This window comes from Grammomys surdaster, unplaced genomic scaffold (genome assembly GCF_004785775.1).
Source record: "Grammomys surdaster isolate TR1022 unplaced genomic scaffold, NIH_TR_1.0 125187, whole genome shotgun sequence".
Taxonomy (NCBI): Eukaryota; Metazoa; Chordata; class Mammalia; order Rodentia; family Muridae; genus Grammomys; species Grammomys surdaster.
Genome location: NW_021620078.1, coordinates 31,521 through 54,700, shown reverse-complemented (window position 1 = coordinate 54,700; position 23,180 = coordinate 31,521). Strand labels below are relative to the sequence as shown.

The window sequence follows — 23,180 nt, the reverse complement described above, 5'->3', positions numbered from 1 at the left end:
ATAAAAAGTATATCACACAAAAGGGAATCATTTCTATCATAGTTAAACCAAAGTAAAACCAAGGTGGCTCGGGGACAAACCACTGGAGCTACAACGTCTTCTCCAAATCAAGCCCAACTCAAAACTACAAGACCTGGACTTAACTACAAGAGCCTAACTCTTACCTATAAACCAGGGCAGCCAACCAGTTAGAACAGACAGTCAGAACAGGACAGATCATGCAAGATGCTGCACTCCTGCCAAACCACTTACATAATAATGTTCCACTTTCCTAACAAAACCCCAACCTGGGAGTTGGAGAGAGAGAGAGCAAGCTCAATTGATAACGTGCTTAGACCTGAGTTCAATCCCCAGAAGCGGTGTGTGTGTGTGTGTGTGTGTGTGTGTGTGTGTGTGTGTGATGGAAAGTCAGGGGTGGTGTGGGCTGTGATTCTCAGTGCTAGAGAAACGGAGACAAGAGGATATCCCGGGCTCCTGAAGACTAACAGACAAGGCTCCACACACACGCATGCATGCATGCTCTGGTACACACATGTGCACATACACACTTGCATGCACACACACACACATGCATGCTCAGGTACACACATGTGCACACACACTTGCATGCACACACACGCATGCATGCATGCTCAGGTACACACATGTGCACACACACACTTGCATGCACACGCACACAGGCACAAGCATCATCACCCCTCCAACCTTTTTCTTTCTTTAGCAGTCATATCAGACCATCCTGGTCTACATCGTATGTCCCAGATCGTTGTTGTTGTTATTATTATTATTGTATATCTCAAGTGAATTCACTTTTTATTATTGTTGTTGTTGTAGTATGTTCCAAGTGAACTCACCTGGAGTTTCATCCTTACAAACTTTGTGTAGACACATTTATTTACAACTGAAAAAAAAAAAAAGAACCAACCCTCTGAGGTAACCAGGGACACCTTGGGTACATCTAACTACAGTAAAATTGTATAACAGAATTAGGGTGTGGGGGTGGGTACTGAACGAAGGGCCTGCATACCAGGCAAGCACTACTGACCCACATCCCCAGGCCTCTTTGCACTTTTTATTCTGACACAGCCTCTCACTAAGTTGCCCAGAATTGTCTTGAATTCACTTTGAAGTCCAGGCTGGTCTTGAGACTGCAATTTCCATGTAGCAGCAATCACGGGCCTGGCTTATTCAAAAGACTATGACTCAGCTAGCAAACCATAAAAAAATAAAAGACTTAAATACGCATTACTAAGCAAAGGAAGACAATTTGAATGGCTATAAAGCCGTACAATTATAAGAAGTTCTTCTAGAAAAGGCAAAACTAAAGAGAAAGTAATGCCCATGTCTGACACAGAACAGTGGAGGATTTCCAGGACAGGGCAACTATCCTGTCATGGTGGGTAGATATGCATCTTACACATTTGTCAGAACCTACACAATGTACAACATAAAGAATGAACACTAGCATGCATTACAGACACTGTTTTTTAAAAATTATTTTCCCCCTCCCCTTTCCTCTCTCCAGACTCTCCCATATACCCTCCCCACTGTCCTTCAAATTCATGGCCTCTGTTCTCATTAGCTGTTACTACATATATGTTTGTATATATTCCTGAATATTACCTATTTGGTCCGTATAATGCTACCTGTATATATGTCTCCTGGTCTGACCATTTGGCAATGCGCAATCAGTTGATGAGTTCTTCCCTGGGGAAGGCCACCACTCCCGTTCCTGCCTTTCCTTGGTTGCCTAACTTTGTGTACGGTTGAGGCCCTGAAGGCCTTTCTCTGTCCACTTTAGCATGATAGACTACAGACTTAATAATGTTCATATTGACCTGTCAGCTCTAAGAAGTATCCTAAGGTGTTTATAACAGGAAACCAAGTGGAACAGAGGAACTAAAGAAGTATATGACACATGTATTTTCCTCTAGTATTTTCTGTAAACCTAAAAGTTTTCTAAAACTGAAATCACTTTAAAAAGAGAAATGTATTAATAAACAACATGAATGATAAATCTGCAGTTAAATTTGAAGTTGACTAAAAGTTAACTGCAAAAAGAGGTATCAAATTGGTATTGGAAAAATACAAAATGGAGATGGCGAGGTACAGTGTTTAGAGAATGGTTGTCTGGAACACTCACCCAGTGGGGTTTGGGATTAAAGAACAGGCCATGATCCTTTCTGTATCTAAAAATACCATCCTCCAGTTCTTTGACCTCACCAGATGTTTATACAATCAATCAAAATAAATAAATAAATAAATACCTCTGAATATTTTTCTTTTTTAAAAAATTATCCATTTATTTGTGTGTGTGTGTGGTGTTTGGTATATGTATACATGGGGTGTGTGTGGTGTGTATATATGATACGTAAGTGTGTGTGTGGTATGTGTATATATGGGGTGTGTGTGGTATGTATATATATGATACATATGTGTGTGTGTGCGGTGTATGATTGTGTGCATATGTGGGGTGTGTGGGTGTGTGTGTGGTGTTTGGTATATGTATATATGGGGTATGTGTGTGGTGTGTAGGTATGATATGTATGTGTGTGTATGGTGTATGGCTGAGTGTATATGTGGGGTGTGTGTGTGTGTGTATGTGTGTGATGCACCATAGTACTTGAGAGCTCACTGCCCACAGGATGTGCTCTGATCTCACATTCTTGCTGTGAGATGTCTCCACCCCATACAAAGTAAATAAAGAAATGTCAAAAAGGAAAAGAAGGCAAGAAAGCAGAATGAGCTGGTGTGGTGGCACACACTTGAGGGGCTGAGGCAGGTGTATGAAGAAGCCAAGGTCACAGTGAGTTCTACAGAAGCCTAGGCAACATGGCAAGACTCTGTCAAAAAAGCACTAACGGGGGCTGAAGAGATGGCTCAGCGACTGAGAGCCCTGGGCACTCTCGCAAGAGGACCCGGCTTTGGTCCCTCACAGTCCATGGTGATGCGTCACTGTTTTTCACTCCAGGTCAAGGGAATGTCACTTCTGCTCTGCTCTCCACGGGTGCTGCATCGATATGGTACAAGCACATGTATGTAGACAAAACACTCACACGCGCGAAACAGTTTTAAAGCACAGTGACAGTTCTCCTTTTACATTTTTCAGCAGGTTCTCACGCATCGAGCTTCCTGTCCTAGAACCTGATGGACAGTCACAGATGACCTTCAGGTTTTAAACCACGAGGCTCTACCTCTTCTACCTGAGACTGCGGGCATGTGCCCGTCACCCAGTTCCCAGTGGTGGCGGCACACAGCTTCCTGCGTGCTGCACAAGGAACTCACATCTCCATAATGAGATTCTTTATATCAAAAAGTTCAGGGACCATGAAGAGCAAGTTCACTTTGTGGAAAATATGGGTATACGTGTTTAAAAATATTTATGTGCAGCAATTTGGAAATTCAAATAGAAAAATAGCAGCTACCAAATTCACGACAAACTAACATAAAATTCTTCCCCTCAGTCACAGGAGTATTTCATCTCTACACGTATGTCTACAACCTTTCTTTGCTACATTTCTTCCACAAACGTAAAACTGAATCAAAGAGACTGCTGGACTTCTTGTTCTCTTCAAATGGGAAAAAGTTTGCCAGCAGTGATATACATACATATACACATACATATTTTTTTCCCTTGTGTTTGCTTCATGAGCAGGAAAAAACTGTACTCACTAAAAAAAAAAAAAAAAAAAGACCTTAGTGAACTAAAAAGAACAAAAACACCACCTCAGCAATTATATAAATTAGAAGTTACTGATCATGTTATTTACTGACGGTTATCAGCACAACATGGTTCTCCACAGACCAGTTTAAGTGAGTGGACTCGACACACAAGGCAAGATGGCTCCTGCATATCCTAGGGTACCATTCCTGACCCAGCCCGTAGCGGCTTTCTGCTTGGCCAGCTATGCGCTCATGACACCTGAGTCTAGTCTCCTCCCTTCTTCCTCCCTTCTTCCTTCCCTTCCTCCTTCTGTCAATTTTCATTATTTTATTTTTTGAGATACTGTCTCAGTTTGTAGCCCAGGCTGGCCTTGAGCTCACAGGAACCACCGGCCTCAGCCTCCTGGGTCCTGGGACCTGCACTAGCCACTAGGCCAGGCTTTGCCTCTATTTTTCTTTTACAACCCTATTATGGTAAATTAAAAAGAAAAACTGTTTGATAAAGAACAAGCTCTCGGTGTGACCTTCGGCTAAGCACTGCTGGAAACTGGAAATAAAGGAGTTACATCAAAGATCGCTTGGCAACAGAACGTCTCTTAGCTTTGTGTTTGAGACAGGGTCTCACCTCAGACTCACTACACAGCCAAGGATGACCTTGATCTCCTGATCTCCTTCTTCTATATCCCTCTGTATGTTCTGGGATTGCAGGTGTGTACCACAACACCTGACAAATATTCTTAATTAATTGCTGATGCAAAACATGTCTGAATCGTGCACTCATCCGAGTGGGTATGCTAGTATCACAGTGGCGATCCTCCAACTCTAAGCTGAGTGGGACAGCTCCACTTGTGCTAGGTGTGATGACAAGCGCATTCAATCCTGACACTTAGAAGACAGAAGGAAAAAGGTGAGTTTGATATCATGGCTACATCATGAGACCTGTCTAAATAATAATAATAAAACAAAACAAACCTCTTCTTTTTTTTTATTATTATGAGCTAGAATCCTGAGAAAAGCAGACCATTGTCCCACAATGGATAAGAATCATTATCAGGAATTGTTGCATATTGCATATACAGTCATACAACCACATACACAGTCATGTGGACCTGTGAGCTACATTACCCAATGCATGTGTGGGTCCCAGGACGCCTGCAGGAGTGTCCAACCTCTTGACATTGCTACATGATACTGTCATCTACAAAGTTCATATACGAGTAAAATTTTTAACAAAACACACATGCACACGCACAATCTCATAATGTCTTAAGTAAGTTTATAATGTTTGAGGTGGATACAATCATAGTTACCCTTGAATGCATACAGCCTGCGGACAGGCAGGACACATCTTGGGGTAAGGAAAAAGACTATTTGTGTGAAAGTACCTATGCATATTCTCTTTGAATGTGAAGAAGAGGCTAGCCAGATGGCTTAGCAGTTATGAGTACTTGCTGTACAATCGTGAGAACAACACTTAGGTCCAATGACCCACATAACAAGCCATGCAGACTGTGAATGCTGAACCCCAGGTCCAAGCATAGGGAGGGAGACAGGTGGACTGCTGGGGTTAGCTGCCTTCCAGTCCAGCCAAGAAAACTGAAGCTCTGGGTTCAGGGACAGATTCTTCAAAGGCACGAGTGGGAAGCAAAAGAGGAGAGCATAAAGCCATCTTCTGTCTCCACGTGTACATATGCACCAAACCCACACCTGCTCCCATATACATGGGCACATAACACTCACACACATACACACATGAATAAATAAAATGTAATGCTTTACACAAATCTGAAGGCCTGCTTTTAATTGCCAGAACCCACATAAAAGTGAAGGGGAGAAACTACCCCAGACTCATCCTCTGACCTCCACATGCACACAACAGCACACAGGCACCAACACCTACAGATATCACACATACAGAACAACAATAAATAAAACATTTTAAATAAAGCCAGTCTTACCATTTCTAGGGACGAATGTTCAATTTCACATTTGTTAAAGAAAACCAAGGGATCTCAATCGTTTAAGGGCAGAAGGAGCTGTACAAGCTGCTGTGGAAACACGCACCATCCAAACAGCTCTAGAGGGAACTGCCTGGTCTGCACACCTTTGATTGAAATGAACCACACTTAAAGTGTATGTGAGATTCTCACCAAAGGGCAAGCTACTTCCCTAACATACATACATACATACATACATACATACATACATACATACATACACACATTTACACTGAGATATATATAGATATCTATCTATCTATCTATCTCCAATGTATCTAATAATAGCTATTTCTCAATGTCATTATATATAAAAACACATCTGGATAGGAACCATAGGAAGATACAAAGGTTAACCGACCACCTGATCCAAATGATTTATGTCTGGTGCTCAGCTCATGACTTGAAGGGCTCTCATATTACAACTACTACTAATAAAATAAAAATGACATGACTGAACCTCTCCAGCTTCAATCCACAAAACCATGGAGCCCAAAGTGTCTTATAAACCTCCACTGCGAGCCTGTGTGTGAATATGACAGTGCATGTGTGTGTTCAAGTGTGAATGTATGTGAGTGTGCATGTGTATGAGTGTGTGTATGTGTGTGAGTATACATGTGTACACGCACGCGCGTGTGTGTATCACACTGCAGGTTAGAGGAGTAATGGACAGCTCTACAGGAGGAGCTCTCCTCTCCCCTCACAAGCATACTTGGCCCCTTGGGCAATGACATACTGCAAGTTCCCCATTGCCATATAACGCAGTGTGTGTAGAAGATGACAGTACTGGGCTCAAATCTGGAGACTTGAACTTATGAGGAACACTGATTTTAATTATTTTAAAGTTCACCAAGTAAGCACTGTTTAAAATATAGTGTAGCCATGCAATGGAACATTCTCTACATGTTAAAGGGGAAGCTCACAATATAAAAACAGCCTTAGGAAATGCAACTAAATAAGAGAACATAAGGCTTAGCTACACAATGTTACAATGTCATATATGCTAGTTACATTCAGAAGAGAGACATATATATGATAATATGCATAAAAGTAACTAATAAAGTCTTGCAAGTAACAGGAAATAGCATGGGCAAATCTCATACACAATGAGTCTGTATCTAGAACAACAACCTAAACATCATATAACATGATTAAAAAATAGACATAGCTCCAAAAACCATACACAAATGCTCAATAAAATTACAAAAAGACAATAGTGTAACTCATCAGCAGAGAAATGGAAATCAAAACCACAGACAGCTCCTCAATATCCTGTGTTCCCTTCATGTCTTGAGGGTTCTACTGATGCCAAGTCTAAATTAGTTGACTATTCGTCTCTTTCTCTTTTAAAAGAAATTATTCTCCCCCCCTTGTGTGTGTGTGTGTGTGTGTGTGTGTGTGTGTGTGTGTGTGTACTACTTTATGGAGCCAATTCTGTCTACAACCTTTATATATGTTTCCCAGGAATCTACCTAGGTTGTCAGGTTTGCCCAGCAGGCGAGTGCTTTATCTGGTGGGTAACTTCCCCATCTTCCCCCTTACGACTAATTGTGATGAAATGGACCACTTTAACTATCTTCTAAGGTACTGGTCAGTAATGTCAAAAGCTCACATTTATGCAAACACATCCTAGAACTTCCTCATCCTGCAGATATATGAATGATCCTGCTTGTCTCTCCCATCCCACCTTCTCTCTAACTCCTAGCTTGGATTGACAGATCTTGATTCTTGATCTTTTTCTCAGTAGTGCTATAGGAAACATAATATTGACTGGCACAAGGAATTTTTTAAAAGCCTCCAGAGGCACCTGCGATCATGTGCACACACCCACATCCAAACATGCACCTACATATAATCTTATAAAACAATAAAGTATTTCTTAAAGCGCTGTTTTCGTAAAGCTTTGGGTTACTCAGCCCTCGTTTGTAACTGTTACAGACATAAGCTATCAGTCATCACTTCGGATCCTTTCACTCACATATTATCCAATCACTTCCAGTACAGCTTTACTGTAACATTAGTAGTTACTCTGCCTGGAAGAGTTTACCACTGGCCACTGAATAAAGCCTGTGGGCATCTAATAATGAAGTGGCTTTTTTTTTTCCCTCTCTGAGCCAATAAGATAATGGTCATAGCAAATACTTTTCAACTATATGGATTATGCCATTAGTATATGATACATATTAGATATATATACTGTACTATACATTACACAACACGCATATGCAATCTTCTTGAGTGTATGCATGTGAAAGAGCTTGCCCTTACTAAAGCGGTCGAAATTTCCTCTTATGTCTCTCCAGCAAAGGACACGAGCTTATCCCTAAGTGGAAGCAAGGCAGGCAAGACACAGATGTGTGAGGATTTGCTAGCACCTGTATCTAGAAACAGCCCAGTCCATCAGCCAGAGTATTCTGGGAAAAGTAAGTATCTATTTCATCTTCATTCTCCAAATTCATAAAATAACTCCATAGCTGCCACAGATCCTACACACGGTAACACTGAGGCTTTGACTCTCAATCTCTAGAAGGGAAAAAAAAACCCTCACACACACACTGCTGCCAGTTTCATTAACTCAGAGGGCTGAAAACAGCTAACTCATCTCTGCAAGAAAATCTGCTAGCAGAGCTGAGCTTTTGTGTAGTTTAATGAGATATAAGCAAGGGCCATGATGGGTGTGAGGATGCTGAGAATGATTAATTCTCTTAAGAAGCACCATTGAGAAGTGTAGGCTGAGTGCTTGTGTGTTTTCCAGAAGATCTCCGCATCAATAGACGAACGCTCCGCAGACCCTCGAACGCTCAGCTTCAGTACACACAAGACACAGTCAAGCCGATGACGCCATTATTTAAATCACATACTCCAAACGGTGTTTCCTTAGTGAGGGCAGCATCTGAATCATAGTTTATTCTCACAGACGTTTACACCAAGCAGGGGCTGCTTGCCTAATTATGGGAGGGTAGACACAAAAATTTAACTAAGTTACACTTTTTGCAGAATAAAATCTTGTAGAACTGCTTTTGGTCAGGTATGGTGGTGCAGAGAGAACGCAGTAGAGAGACACTAGGGCAGCAGCCACCATTCCCGGGTCAGTGACTGCTCTGCTCTGTGCTCCACAGCCCCGGAGCCAGTGCTCACCCTTCTTTTGACAGAGTGCAGAACCAAGGCTGGTGACAAGACAGAGCAGTCAAGGGGCTGAATGACTTCCCAATGCGCTAGAGCGAGTGGCCTCACGGACCTCTGCCAGTTACATACAGTCGTAGACCAAAGCTACATTAAGACAAAGGAAAGCGCATATATAAAATATTGAGACATCTCAAACAATAGCCTTGGACAGGCCTAGTGGAGGCATGGGAAGGCGACGGTTCAATGCCTGGGGAAGGGTGAGCACTGGCCCCGGGGCTGAGGAGCACCCACAGACAACAGTGCAAGGCTGAGTGTTCACCAACCTGGGAATGGTGGCCAAGGCAGACACAGTGATACTTTGTTTCCCCCAAGTTCAGTTACAAGTGGAACCAAGTACTTTCTCATCTGAAGAGTGGTGAGTCAGGTCGGTACAGTACAATGAGGACTCCAAGACTGTTCTCCCCTTGTTTTTGCATGAAATCATGAAATTCAACTACCAGCAAGGAAGGCTTTAAAAAGTTCATATTTCAATTTATAATCAAAATTCAATTTCCAAAGTATCTTTTTACTAAAATTATTAAAGTGCATCTAAGCTGACAAGCCGCACTCCAGCTTCTTTGAATCTCTGGCTTGCTTTCTTTTCTTTTTTCTTTTTTTTTTAATATAATATATTTATTTTTTTCAAATTGTAATTTATACTCATTCATACAGGGGTTATAAACACAGAAAGGCAGGATGTGGGTAAGGGGATGACACTGGAGTGTGGGTGTTCGGGGGAGTACAGATATCTTTCAGAACCGGGTATCGGCTGGGTGAAGGTTCAGGGGACAGATTGCTATGGCTCTGCCTATGATTCACTTGTCCTTATCTAAGTTGGTATTGTCTGCCAAGGCTACCTATTTACAAGGTCTATGACTACTCAGGCTGGTAAACTGTCACAAAAACTGCCTGTTTACAATAGCTTATAGCCATCTGTTAAAGCTACTTTTGAAAGCAAGCCAGAATAGCTTTCAAAAGCAGCTTTAAGCTGGGCTGTGGTGGTGGCGGCGGCGGCGGCGGCACACACCTTTAATCCCAGCACTTGGGAGGCAGAGGCAGGCGGATTTCTGAGTTTGATGCCAGCCTGGTCTACAGAGTGAGTTCCAGGACAGCCAGGACTACACAGAGAAACCCTGGGGGCGGGGGTGCAGGGGCGGAGCAGTTTTAAGACAAAGGTCTCATTGAGTTGGGAAATGTTTAAAATATACATATCACCTAAAACATATGAGAAGACTGCTCCTAGCCAGCATAATCCTAGTAAGTCAGTAGGCAGAGGTCATGGTAAATTCTTCACTTAACAATTTTATTATTATGATTAATCCTTATCAGTTATGTCAACTAGTGGATTTTACTGTGACCTCTTTTAAAAATATTTGATTGATTGACTGACTGACTGACTGTATGGGTGTGCCATAGCACACACATGGATGTCAGAGGACAGCTCGGTTCTCTACTTCAACCACCGGGGCTTAGATTCCATCAGCCATAATGGTAAGTGTCCTTACCCACTGAGCCATCCCACCACTCACCCCATTCCTTTCCTTGTCCTTTGTGACAGGATCTCGCTGAGTTAAGGCTGGCCTTGAACTCCCTATGTAGTTAAGGATAAACTATGATAACTATTTCAAAACAACAAGACTTTCTACATGCATAAAGGGTAAGAAAAGAAGATTACAGTTGAAAGATTCTCTACCAGTTGAGAGCTCTTCCGGTTGGATTATAAGCACTGTTCTTTTTTTTTTTTTGTATATTTGTATCTTTTCATAGTAAAAGATGTTTTAAAATGTTACCTATAAACCTAAGAAACTCAAGCAAATGTAAATTTCAGAAGCAAACATAAATGGAACATAGTCTTTAAGAGGAGATTCTGAATTAAAATATAGCACTCTAAAAATGAAGAATCCATGCTTCTGTGTCATTTTATAAAAATGTCATTTTTTTCTTCTCAAAAAAAAAAAATCTGTACAATCATGAAGGACTCTACAGAGTAAAGACATCGACGTTTCCACTCTGAGAGAACTTTTTTCCCAGAGTCTGCAGTATGCCAAGAGAAATCTATGACTTTCAATAAGAGAAAAACGTAATAGAACCCATGAGTCTCCTGAGAGCCTAGCTAAGTGGCGTGCTGGTCTTCCCCCTCGGAGCAGCCACAGGCGCTCTGGTGCAGCACAGGCCCGTCTCCGCTCTCTTCTTTCTTTTGCATCCATCTTCCTCCATCTTCCTTTACTCCCCTATGCTCCCCTTCCCCACATTAAGAGCCAACATTTATCAAGTGCAGTGTCAACAAGAAGCAGCTCAGGGAAGACAAGCTAAATAATGATTGCTTTATACACATTTAAAAAAAAAAAAAACCTGCCCCAGCCAGCCGAATGTAAATCACTTAAAACATACACACCATATCTAGCTAATGGAGACTGCATTGGTGAGTATTATTTTCTATTCCACTGGAGAACAACACTATTGACACAAGGAACACAATGGTGAATTCAAAGCAGCACGTTATGGACAAGGTTTTCCAGCCATCAGTCTGTTAGGGGGCCATCCTCTATTTACTTAAGCGTGGGTTTTAAAAGCTCCCCAAATCAGCTTCCTGGAACTCGGATTTTATAAACGGGCAGTTAGGCCAGCAGGTGGCCCAAAGAAACCCATATGGCTCAACTCTATCAGGCCTATTTTGAAGAGGAGTGGTAGAGCAGGGTATGGTGGCTCTGTCTGAAATCCTAGGACTCGGGTGGGGATCAGAAGCTCAAGGCCAGTCTGGGCTACATTAAATTAAAGGGAACAGTGCCAGTAAAGCAGTCGTGGCCAAGCACATACAAAAAGTTTATGCCTGCAACTGCAACTCCCTTGGAAGCTGAAGCAGAAGCAGGGGATTGCATGTTTGAGCTACATGAGCATAAGGCACCGCCAGCCAACTCAGTGGGAGTATCTCAGTAAAAGTGAAAATAACGGGATGTGGCTTAGGGAGACAACTTGCCTAGCACAAGGTCCTGGGTTCAATTCCCAATACTGGAAGAAAAAGAGGGGGCGGGGCTGGAGAGGTGGAACAGCACATGAGAAGCACTTGCTGTTCTTCCAGGACTCAGGTTTGACTTCCTGCACTCACACTGAAGTTAACCCAACTCCAGTTCCAGGGCATCTGCCGTCTTCTGCCGGCCTCCACTGGCACTGCATACATGAGGTGCACAGATATATGTGCAGGCAGAACACAGCACATCAAAACATAGAATAAATGAAGGCACTTGTCAACCAAGGAGTGGTGTCAAAGGCTTGAAAGCCCAGTGCTCTGGAAGCTGGAGCAGAACCGTTGCAGTTCGAGGACAGACACAGTCTCAAACAAAGAGGGATAAGTCTGCAGGAGCAGAGTGAACTACAGGTTCTGTCAGGTGTGTTTCCAGAAAGATGCATGCTTCCTGATGACCACTTTAACATGCATTTTTAAATGTTTATAAACTCAAAGAAACAATGCAAGCTCCCTCCCTCTGTGACCCCTAGCTCCGTCCAAAGGCCTAACACCTACCTCTCAGACCACACAGCAGCCTCGAGTGCCCACCTGCTGATACCAAAGGTGGCATAGCACCCAAATCTACAAACAGAGAGGCCATAATTGGGTCCCACCTTTCCAGTCTATCCCCACACATCAAGATTTCATTACTTAGAAGATTTTTAGGCCATAAAATTGTTTCCATGGATACAGTGGAAAAGGCATAAAACATCACAAAGGCAAAATAATTTAATTATACATGCATACATTCTCTCATACGCCTATGCATTTCAAAGGATACTTAAGGATCCAACATTTACATAAAGAAGCTATTGTATCATTCAGCCCCAATAACTTGTATTTTGTTTTATTTTTTGAGACTGGGTCTCACGTATATCAAGCTGGCCTTGAACTATGCATACAAAGTGGCCTTAAACTCGTGATCCTCCCTCCCCAGCCTCCTAAGCGCTGGGGTTACAGATATCCATCCCCAGTCCCAGTTTATGTGATGTGAGAGATCAAACCCAGGGCTCCCCACCTACTAAGCAAGCGAGCATTCTACCACCTACCCCCCCAGCCCTATAGTTGCTTCTAAACTCAGAATTTTAAGACTATGTTTCAATTGTGCAGTTCTATCATTCTTAAATTTTAAACATAATTTTAAATGGCGCAGCTCCAGAAGCCCGACGTGACTTTCCACTGTGGAGCCACAGAGATCTCGGGGGCTTGATTCTCAACAGTCTCAGATTCCATTAAGATCCGTTCCACTTGCCTGCATAGGTGTTGGCCTTGTTCAGGAGGTCTGTGCATGCGTGCATGTCAGCGAAAGCCCGGATTCCTAAGCAGTTGACAGGGTGAAGCTGGGACTCCAAGAACTCACAGCATGTCCTCTTCACGTCCTGCAGCTGCAGCAGGCCAGCTGCTGGGAGAAGGACCTGCAACACAAGTGACACACTTAGGCATCTGGGTAGCCACCCTCCCCTGGCCGTCCCTATGTACAGTAGGTCCAGCCACTGACGACAGCTCGTCTCTACAGCCATATATCCCACACAAAGGAATGAAAGGAATTATTGCGAAAATGGTGGTGATTCTTCCTGTTCTCCAGAATTTCCACAGAATCTTTCATGGCTCTCCCAGTCACCTACGGACATCACACAGGATTCTCTGAATGGTTCACTGTATAAGCATAAAAGGTTCACCTGGATTTTTAAGCTTTTGTTTGGTAGTGTATGCATGTGTGCTATGTGTGAGATTCTTGTGTGCCACAGCCTGTATGTGTGTGTAAAAGGACAAACTTGGCATTTGTCACTTCTCTCACCCACCTTGACACGGATTCCAGAGATGGAATTTTGGCAGCATGGCTTGCCAGGCAAGCATCTTTACCTGCTGATCCATCTATCTCTCCAGCCTTCTTTTAATTTTTAAAACACAAATTATTCAGATGCTAGGGGGTGCTATGGTTCAACAAAAAAGTTTTGTTCCCTTAGTGTAAGGAGTCACTGACTTCCAGGATTAGCAAAGGAATGGGCCAGAGATACATAACACAAAAAGACTATATTTCATAGAAGGCTCAAAATTTTACTGCTTGACTAATGTAAAAACCTACTTTGTCTGGGAGACAGAAGTGGAGTGGATATGCATCAAACAATTTCAAACTCAACACAAGTCTCAAGTTACAAGCAGACAATTTCTCTAAAATGTAATATGTATGCTAAGAAGTAATCCATAAAAGCTAACTGCCTGATAATGTTTAAATGTGTATTTGTGTTTAAGTAACTCCAAGCAATTTAATACTAATCACAAGTTAACTATAATCATTGTCACATGACCACCATCACTTCCGTACCTTTCAATTAGGTCAAACGTGCAAATATTTTTCTCTGCATACGAATTAGGATGCTGTCATTTTAAACACCACATTTGAAAGTCAAAATAAGGAGAAAAAATTATTTTAAAAGTCATGAAATTCCTGCTGTTCTTATGAAGTCCACTTCCCCTGTCCCCCAAGTAAGCCATTAGAATAAACAGTCGATTTTAGAAGAGTATATTAGCATGAAAAACAACCTTCTAAGTTCCTCCAGGGCTTTGGAAAGGCTGGGATGCAGCTCAGTGTAGAATGTGTGGGGAAAAAAAAACAGTATTACTTTAATATGCATTACACTGCAGCCCAAGACAAAAACAATTCATGATATCTCTTATGATTTTCCATGTATAGGGTAATAAGATGAATGTGGAGAAAAAGAACATGTTTCTTTGGCGGGGGGGATCACAAGCTACCCTTACTTTCCTACAGGAAGCATGAAGGGTTTCACTCCAGGATGTGGAGGCTGTGTGGTGTGTGTGTGAATGTGCGTGTGTGTCTGTGTGTGTCTATGTGTGTGTACACATATATCGATGCTATACACAAGCAGTAGCAACTATAAAAATTAAACACTAAGATGTTTAATCATGATTGAGGCCCAGTCTATTAACTACCATATTCTCTGAAAACACAGAAAGAACATCTAAAAATAACAGGAGAAAAGCAACATGTGAAGAACACATAGATGAGGCGGTCACTGCCAAACCTGCACTGTGTGCAGAGTGTAGTTCACTGCGTTACAAGAATGACTCTCGTGGAAGGCTTTAATTGGCTGATGGCTGGTCACGTTCACATTGAAAGGATTTTCTATGCTTGGTATAATTGTGCTCTGAAGCAACGTAAAATACCTCCTAAGACACTTAACAGCACAGCTATTTAATTTAGCAAACATACGTAGTTTACAAAGTGGTCTTCAGTGTAATATTCATTCTCTGGAATTTATAGAAATAAACTGTAACGATCACACATCTAGCCGGCTTTTCCCCAGCAATGACAATTCCACAGTACTGATAACACAGCAGATGGGAGGAAAAAGTGGCTGAGAAGAAAGAAACCAGCTTGCTTACACACTGGTGGGGGTACAGACCCAGGGAATTGACTCGAAGAACAGTTTGTTTCAACCAAAACTGCCAAGGCACATATCCTCTGACTCAGCAACTGAGCCCGCTGACTCACTAACACGTTCACAGGCTCCTCTGTAGAAGCCCACTTCAGTGTGATTGTGGGTAAAAGTGGAAGTTGGAGATGGGGGCCTGAACCACACAGAGACTGCTTAAATAACTGTTACCATCCTTCAGTGGAACACCGTGCACAGAAAAGCTATACAAATGGAGAGTGTCTACAATATATTCTCAAGTGAAAAAAAAATCAGTAAGCAGTATATCTATTTTAACAGGTATTACACACACACCTACACTCACCCCCACACACACACACACCTATCTCCAGGAAAGTAATACAGGTTTTAAAATTTGTATGCATGTACACAGTGGCCACAAGAGCTCTCCCTTATCCATCTCAGCCTGTCACTCTGGGTTGGGGGCTCTTCCTAAATCTGAGGCTCTCACTTTCTTGGTTAGTCTATAAGCTATCAAATCTCAACACTCCTCTCTGCCACCCTCCTTCAGGCCAGAGTTACAGTCAGACACCAAATGTCAGCTTGTTATGCGGGTACCAGAATCTGTCCTCCCAAGCTCATGAACGCACACAAGCCTGTCGCAACTGCTGAGCCTCTCAGCCCCTCAAGTTTTATTTATCTGCTTTACTGGTTTTACTGTAATTTATTAAGAAGCTCAGAGCTAGCCCATTAGTAGATTGAAAATCATTAAAATTATAAAAGTGTAAGTCTACACAAGTGTTTGAAAGCAGAGGTAGAAAGGTTCTTTTGAGGAGAGATTACCTAGATATATTTTATGGATAGAACAATGAGTTCATTGTTTTTTATAGGCTTGAAAAAATATGTTGAACATGTGTGTCAACTGTGTAAAATATTTATTACTATTTTTATCTTACAAGTAAATCCTTACTTAGTTTTGTGATGTAACTTTACTAGGACCAAACTGAAAGAACTCATAATTATCTAATTAATTACATGCAGCCTCAAAACAAACAAGAAATTACTATCCCAGCTTGTCAACATGACATCTGGTGACCACCAGTCAGTCACTCATGATAACAACAGTAAAAGTTGCTATGGCTACATCAACCACCTACCTTTCAATCAATTAAACAGCTGGCTAAATCAAAACAAAATATAACATACCAAAGGATCCATACCCCATTACCAGAACCACTCAGTTAGCGGAGGGTCTGGGGCTATACACCTTAGGCTCTAATCAACAAAGCTTCCAATCTGTTTTAAAGAATCCAAACTCAAGAGGGGATTAAAAAAAAAATGTCTAAGTCATATGGCCTGCCATGGGAAGCTGGAGGGAGAATACAGCTGGCCAAGTTTTAGGTTTACCATTCCAGGACTTTCAGTCCTATCTCTAGGTACAGAATGGAAGTGTTTGCATAATTTCTATATATCCCACACTATCCTTTTCACCACAGTGCTAACACAGCCACTTCAATAAAATCATTCTCAGAGTAGCTTCTATTTAATGGAGTACCAGGACAGGCAGAGAGCTGGCAGCCAGTAACACCTCATTATCCTCAGTATATAGAAGTTAAGACAGAGCCTTGGAGAAGCTGTGTCGCCTAAGGCCATACATATGATATGGAGACAAGAGAAGCCTGTTATGTGAGTAGTATGGGGTAACTATTTCAGACTGCACGTACACATTCTGTGTTCAAGGTTCACAATGTAAATCAGGGGCTGGAGAGAAGGCTCAGAAGGTTTTAAAATGCTTGCTCTTCTAGAGGACTGGAATTCAGTCTCTAGCACCCGGGGTAGGTAGCTCACAGTGGTTCCAGGGATCCAACACTTTTTCTGGTCTCTGTGGATATCCACATATGCAAATACACACACACACACACACACACACACACACACACACAAAATCCTTAAAACTTAAAAAGTGTTGCGCACCAATGTGGCTCAGTGGGTCACTGAAGTGAAACAGCAGATACAAACTTGGAGGGCCTAGGAAATGGGATGGATCTAGGAGTAGTTAGGGGCAATGTAGGGAATACGGTCAAGATACACTATGTAAAACTCTCAAAGAATCAATAAGATAGTATATTAAAAAACAGACTAACAAGAGTGCATCTAAATGTTACCTTCTTATCTAATTACATAATATAAGCACTCTTACATAAGTCCATTTAAGCAAAGACTAAGCCAACGTAGAGAAAGGAATTAAAAAATTTATTAGGATCCATAATTCTGAACATGGCAGAATCCTGACAATGACATGCAAAGGGTTATACTTTGGAAAAGGCTTGTTTCTGAGATCAAATTTACTGCCTCATTTTCCAATATTCAGTGTGACTGTACACGTCAATAAAAGGGTACATGGGCTATCATAACACCAGGGCTTATCTTCTTCTGTGTCAGGTAAACTGTACTATTAGTTTCAGACAGGAAGCTCCCAGAAGTAAAACAGGAGGTTTCTATCTTTATCTTTTGAGGCAGGATCTCACTACACATATCAGCCTCAAGCTTGTCTTCCTTCAGTTCTCAGAGGGAGGATCCCAAGTGCATGGTACCTTGAATACCTTAGAAGTAACGTTCAGATCTGCTGTAAGTCATAAAAGTATCTAGTCATGGCCAGGTGTGGTACAGATACCTTTAATTCCAATACTCAGGTGACAGAAGCAGGCAGATCTCTGATTTCCAGGCCAGCCAAAGCTACATAGTGAGCTATCTCACACTATGCGAGTCACCATCCTCTGTACCTGCGCTGTTATGCCCGCTCCCCTGTCTCTATGCATTTCCCCGAGAAGACTGCTCAAGGAGAAATCGAAGCTTGGGTGGTAGGCTGCTGAGTATGTCTCCTTGTTCCTGTTTTGTTCCTGTTTCTTTCCTGTTCCTGTTGTGTTCCTGTTTTGTGGAGAGTATAAAAGGGAGCTACGCAGTTGAAAATATAGCATTTGGTCTTTACCAGATGACTCCTTGTTTTCTTTCTCTCGCCCTCAGCCCTCCTCCGATCCAAGGAACTGAGTTAGCTATGCTGGCGTAGCTGACATCACTATCTCAAAGAAACTGCACAAAACTTACTAAAAGATCCAACAGATATATTTATGTTTCTAGAAATTTTGTTCTTAACTTTCTAGACAGGTGGTTCTCAGCCTTCCTAATGCTTCTACCCTTTAATACAGTTCAATACAGTCCCTCGGGTGCTGACCCTTCTCCCTCCACCATAAGATTACTTTGTTCCTACTATATAACTGTAACTTTGCTACCATTATGAATGGTAATATAAGTATCTGGTAAGCACGATAGCTGATACCCTCAGTGAGGTTGTGACCCACAGGTTGAGAACCACTGTCCTAGATTTAAGATGCAGTGGAACAACGGTCTGGGGTTTTGTTTGTTTGTTTTTGTTTTTTGTTGTTGTTTTGGTTCATTTTAGTTTAGTTGGGGAGAACTGGGCTCAAATGGAAAACCTCATCCACACTAGAAAATAAATGCTCTACTGAGCCAGATCACCAGCCCCAGTCTTCATACGTCATACGAAAGTGGAATTACACTGACACAATAACCTCCCAGACATCTCTCGTTTGTCTAACAGAAATTTTCCATTTGCTCCCACTTTGGTGGTATTAGCCCTGAGACTGGGAAAAATAAAAGATCCTTGGTACACTCTGCAACATCAAAGAGAGCAACTGTGACTTCCCACAGATCTGAGTGACAGGACAGAGAGAGTGACTCCATCTCATGAGCTGTGTATCCAGGGGAAGGCCATGCTCTCCAAGCCAAGACATCCCCCTTGGGCGTGTGAACCTCAGGGAGAAATGTGGAGTGAGCGAAGCCTGTCCCTTCCTGCAGCATCTCCTGCTCCATTCTGTCAGTACTGAGCCCCTCCACTGGAGCCCTGACACCTCACTGCCAGCTCGGTCCTTCCCAGTTACCAACTGCGTTTATACAGTGTAAACCGAATTACTCTTATGCTTTGGTCCTGGTGTTGGCTGTCAATCTCCTTAGGGAGTGTAAATTTTATGGCAGTAAGATCAAGTCAGTTTTATCCATGCTGGACTCTCAGGTCCTAGATGAATATCTATGCAGCCTAGAAATCAATCAACTAGAATGGAAATCAATTTGTTACTGTGTTTTAAAACAGATACAATTTGAAATGCTTCTTAATCAGAACTGCACTCACTATTGTTAGGAATATATTTGCATGTGACATTTCTTTGGTCCTACCTCAAAATCCTTTCAACCTGACCTCTTACTTAAGCCACTACCATAGTGACCAGCTCCAGAGCTGACTGACTGCCTTCATGAGGATATCACAAAGCACCTATCCTGAGCCTCTGCCACACTCCTATCTAACATATCACAATAAACTAATTTCTAAGCAAAATATACAGTGTGGTATCCTGTTGTTTTTTTTTAATTTTTTTATTTGTTTTTTTGAGACAGAGTTTTACTGGCTGTCTGGAGCTGACAATTTAGACCAGGTTGGCCTTGAACTAATAGCCAATGAACTCATATTGGCTTACTGCCTGAGTGAGCCAATATGCCTGGAATTTTATTTTTTATTTATGCATATATTCATGTCTATGTGTGGCTATACACATGTAACAGCAGGTGTGTGGAGTTCAAAAAAAGGGTGCTAGCCAAATTCACCAGTACTGGGAATTGAACTTGTGTCATCTGGAAAAGCAGCAAATGCTTAGCCACTGAGTCATCTCTCTGGATCCTGTCTTTTCCCTCTGTGTGTGTGTGTGTGTGTGTGTTTAAACACAAAGATGAGTTTAGAAGGAATTATCACCAACTATCTCCAGGTAGTGGTATTATATAAGTTTTCTACTTATTTGTAAAGTTTTCTTACTGTTCTAATAGCTGTGCATTTGAATGGTCACATATTACTTTTAGAAAAGGCAGAAGGAAGTGAAAGAATGCCTTCTCCAACGTGAGAACTCTAGCCAGCAAGGAGAGTGCTGGAAGCCTTGATGAAGGCCTTTGGCCACACTCTCAACAGAATGCCCAAATTTGCCCTGACCCCTGAGTACCACAGGTTCTACATCTCAAGGCAGTGTCTTAGTTAGCATTTCTATCGCTGTAAAGAGACACCATGACCATGGCAACTCTTGTAAAAGAAAACATTTAACTGGGACTGGGTTAGTTTCAGAGGGTTAGTCAATTATTGTCCTGGCTGGAAGACAACAGCATGCAGGCAGACATTGTGCAGGAGACAGAGCTGAGAGTTCTACATCGGGATTGGTAGGCATAAGGAAGTGAACTGGCTTGAGCTTCTGAGCCTTCAAAGTCCACCAGTTAGTCATACACCTCATCCAACAAAGCTTGGAGAAGCTTGGCTTTTCCAAGGCCACACCTCCTAACAGTGCCACTCCCCACACCTCCTAACAGCCCCTAGGGGCTTGTGGGAGGCATCTTTATTCAAACCACCAGAGGCATCATTCTGGAGAGGATCCTCTCTATGGTGTTCTTGCAGTCGGCAGCAACTTACATGTTTGAGGAAAGATGAAGTAGAAGATCATGGCAGCTAATCAAATAAGCCTAACTTAAAACACTATCATTTTAGAAATAACATTTTTTTTCTCTTAAATATGCTAGTTTCAAGCGCATCAAGACAAATTAAAGGCTATAGTCAGCTATACTTCAGGAGAAGCATTCCATAATGAATAAAGAAGGAGGGGGCAGGGAGCACTGATTAGTAAAGACAAGTAGAACGCTAGACAAGGAAGCCCGAGCTGAACAATTAGCATCCCTCTGCCACTTTCAGCAGCTGCACACTTTAAAGTAAGATGCTTTCAGCCCAGCTCACACTGACAAGCCAAATTACACGTGCAATGCTTTGCTCAGACAAGCACACTTCTTCTGGCTATTAGACTCTGTAGTGTGTTTTCAGCTTGGGCATTCACTCCACCGTGGGGGGGGGGGAATAATTTATATAGTATGTCGTTTAGAAGCTTAGCCATTAGCAGTCTGTTTATGAAGAAGAGACTACTGAGTACTTTTTATATAGTATCTATACTATATATATACGTATGTATAGTATATTTATATAGTATCTATATATTATATATCGATATAGTATAATCTTAGATATTGACTATAGATAGTCCAATACCTAAGAAAACATGAACGTGGAATTGACAGCTCAGCTCCGCCACTGTAAACGCAGAAATGTGATATCAAAGTGTAGGCTTTTATTAATGTGCCAACACTTTTATGTTTATTTCAGAAGCAATGACTTGGAAGCAAACACGAAGACAGCTGCCCAAGGGTGTGAACAGAGAGATGACATTATCACCACACATGGAGATGTTGTTGGACTCTTGTTGTGAGGCTTTGGAAAAATCACTCAGTGGACAAAGAATCTGCCATGTAAGCATGAGGCCTAGAGTTTAATCCCCTGGAGCCCACAATTTAAAAGACAAACAGACCAAAGCCAAGAGCGGTGGCACCTACCTCTCATCTTAGCACTGGGGAGGCAGAGACAAGAGGCTCCTAGTCTGTTGGCTAGTTTAGTTGAATTGGTGAACTCACGGTTCGGTGAAAGACTTTGTCTCAAATAAATAAACAACTAACAACTACACAAATAAATAAGATGAAAAATTATTAAGAAAGACTCCCAACATGTTGACTTTTTATTTCTATACACATGCTCATAGATATGCATACATGAACGAGGACACATACACATTAAAAAAAAACTCATTATGAAATAAAAATCAGGGCTGGAGAGATGGCTCAGTGGTTAAGAGCACTGACTGCTCTTCCAGAGGTTCTGAGTTCAAATCCCAGCAACCACATGGTGGCTCACAACCATCTTTAATAGGATCTGATGCCCTCTTCTGGTATATCTGAAGAAAGCAATGGTGAATACATAAAATAAATAAATCTTTAAAAAAAAAAAAGAAAAGGAAATAAAAAATCAGTGCTTTTCAGCAGCATTCTGAAATCTGCACTCAGTTCCCAGATTCTAAGTTGTTTTCTCAACTCGCTGCTCATTCACGGTTCTAAGCAGCAGCACCACTGAGCAGCACTGCCACTTGACTGCTGAGACCTCAGTGGGTACACGAAAGAAACAGGAAGCCTGTGCTTCCTCTTTCAGGATGCAGGACTATACCCACCGTGTAGTTTACAAACAGGAAGCGTTTGTCTCTGGCACCCTGCCAGCATCTTAGTCACACTTCTTCCTCAGACCTGAAGCCTGGCAACCAGGAAGCAGTCTTCTGCCCTAAGCACTCACCCATAACTTGGCACCCCCTAAACACCCCTACCTTGACTCCCTCCGCCCAACACACCCTTACCATCACTTGTGATGTTTTCTAGAAGCAGAGTCCAAAACTCTTTTTCATCTCGTAGGGAGAGGAGCAGGGGGATGAGAAGTTAAACGCTATCTTACACTACACAGCGAGTTCAAAACCAGCCTGTCACAAATAAACCAACAAAATGAGACCGGCTAAATGAGACTGGCAAGCTGAAGAACCAATTCAATGTCTAAAATGGAAAACAGAAAGCATTAAGAACCCTCAGGAGACCTCAGAAGTTGCCTTTAAAACATTAAAATCTTAAAAGGCATGTTTAAGTTGCTCAAAGGGCACTGGTAAGAGGTGTCTTCACATGAAGAACTAAGGATAGTCTTGTCTCTCAAAGGTGCAGCACGAGCACCTTTACAACTGTGGATAACAACTGCAAATTAAATGCCAAATATAATTGTCAGAATAATTTATCTCCATGGCCTCAATCTGTGGCAATAGTTTCCTACACTGGGGGAAGTAATTCAGAGAGTTCCTTGGGGGAACTGATTGCTTTATTACTCTTCTCTTCTTCTGATCTTTCTTCTCTCCCCTTCTCCTTGACATTTCTTCTACACCTGCATCCTCCTCCTCCTCCTTCCCCCTCTTCTTCTTCCCCATCTTCTTTCCCCTC

The 23,180-nt window shown here is 42.0% G+C and overlaps 1 protein-coding gene across 1 annotated transcript in view; it reads right to left on the bottom strand.

Moving 5' to 3' along the window:
- The window catches only part of Klhl2 (kelch like family member 2), an 83,302-nt gene that overhangs the window by 28,797 nt on the left and 31,325 nt on the right, over positions 1 to 23,180 (bottom strand). Inside the window, exon 3 of the mRNA XM_028785348.1 lies at positions 13,082 to 13,244. Within this exon, the coding sequence (XP_028641181.1) occupies positions 13,082 to 13,244 (163 nt within the window). The remainder of the gene's footprint in view (positions 1 to 13,081; positions 13,245 to 23,180) is intronic.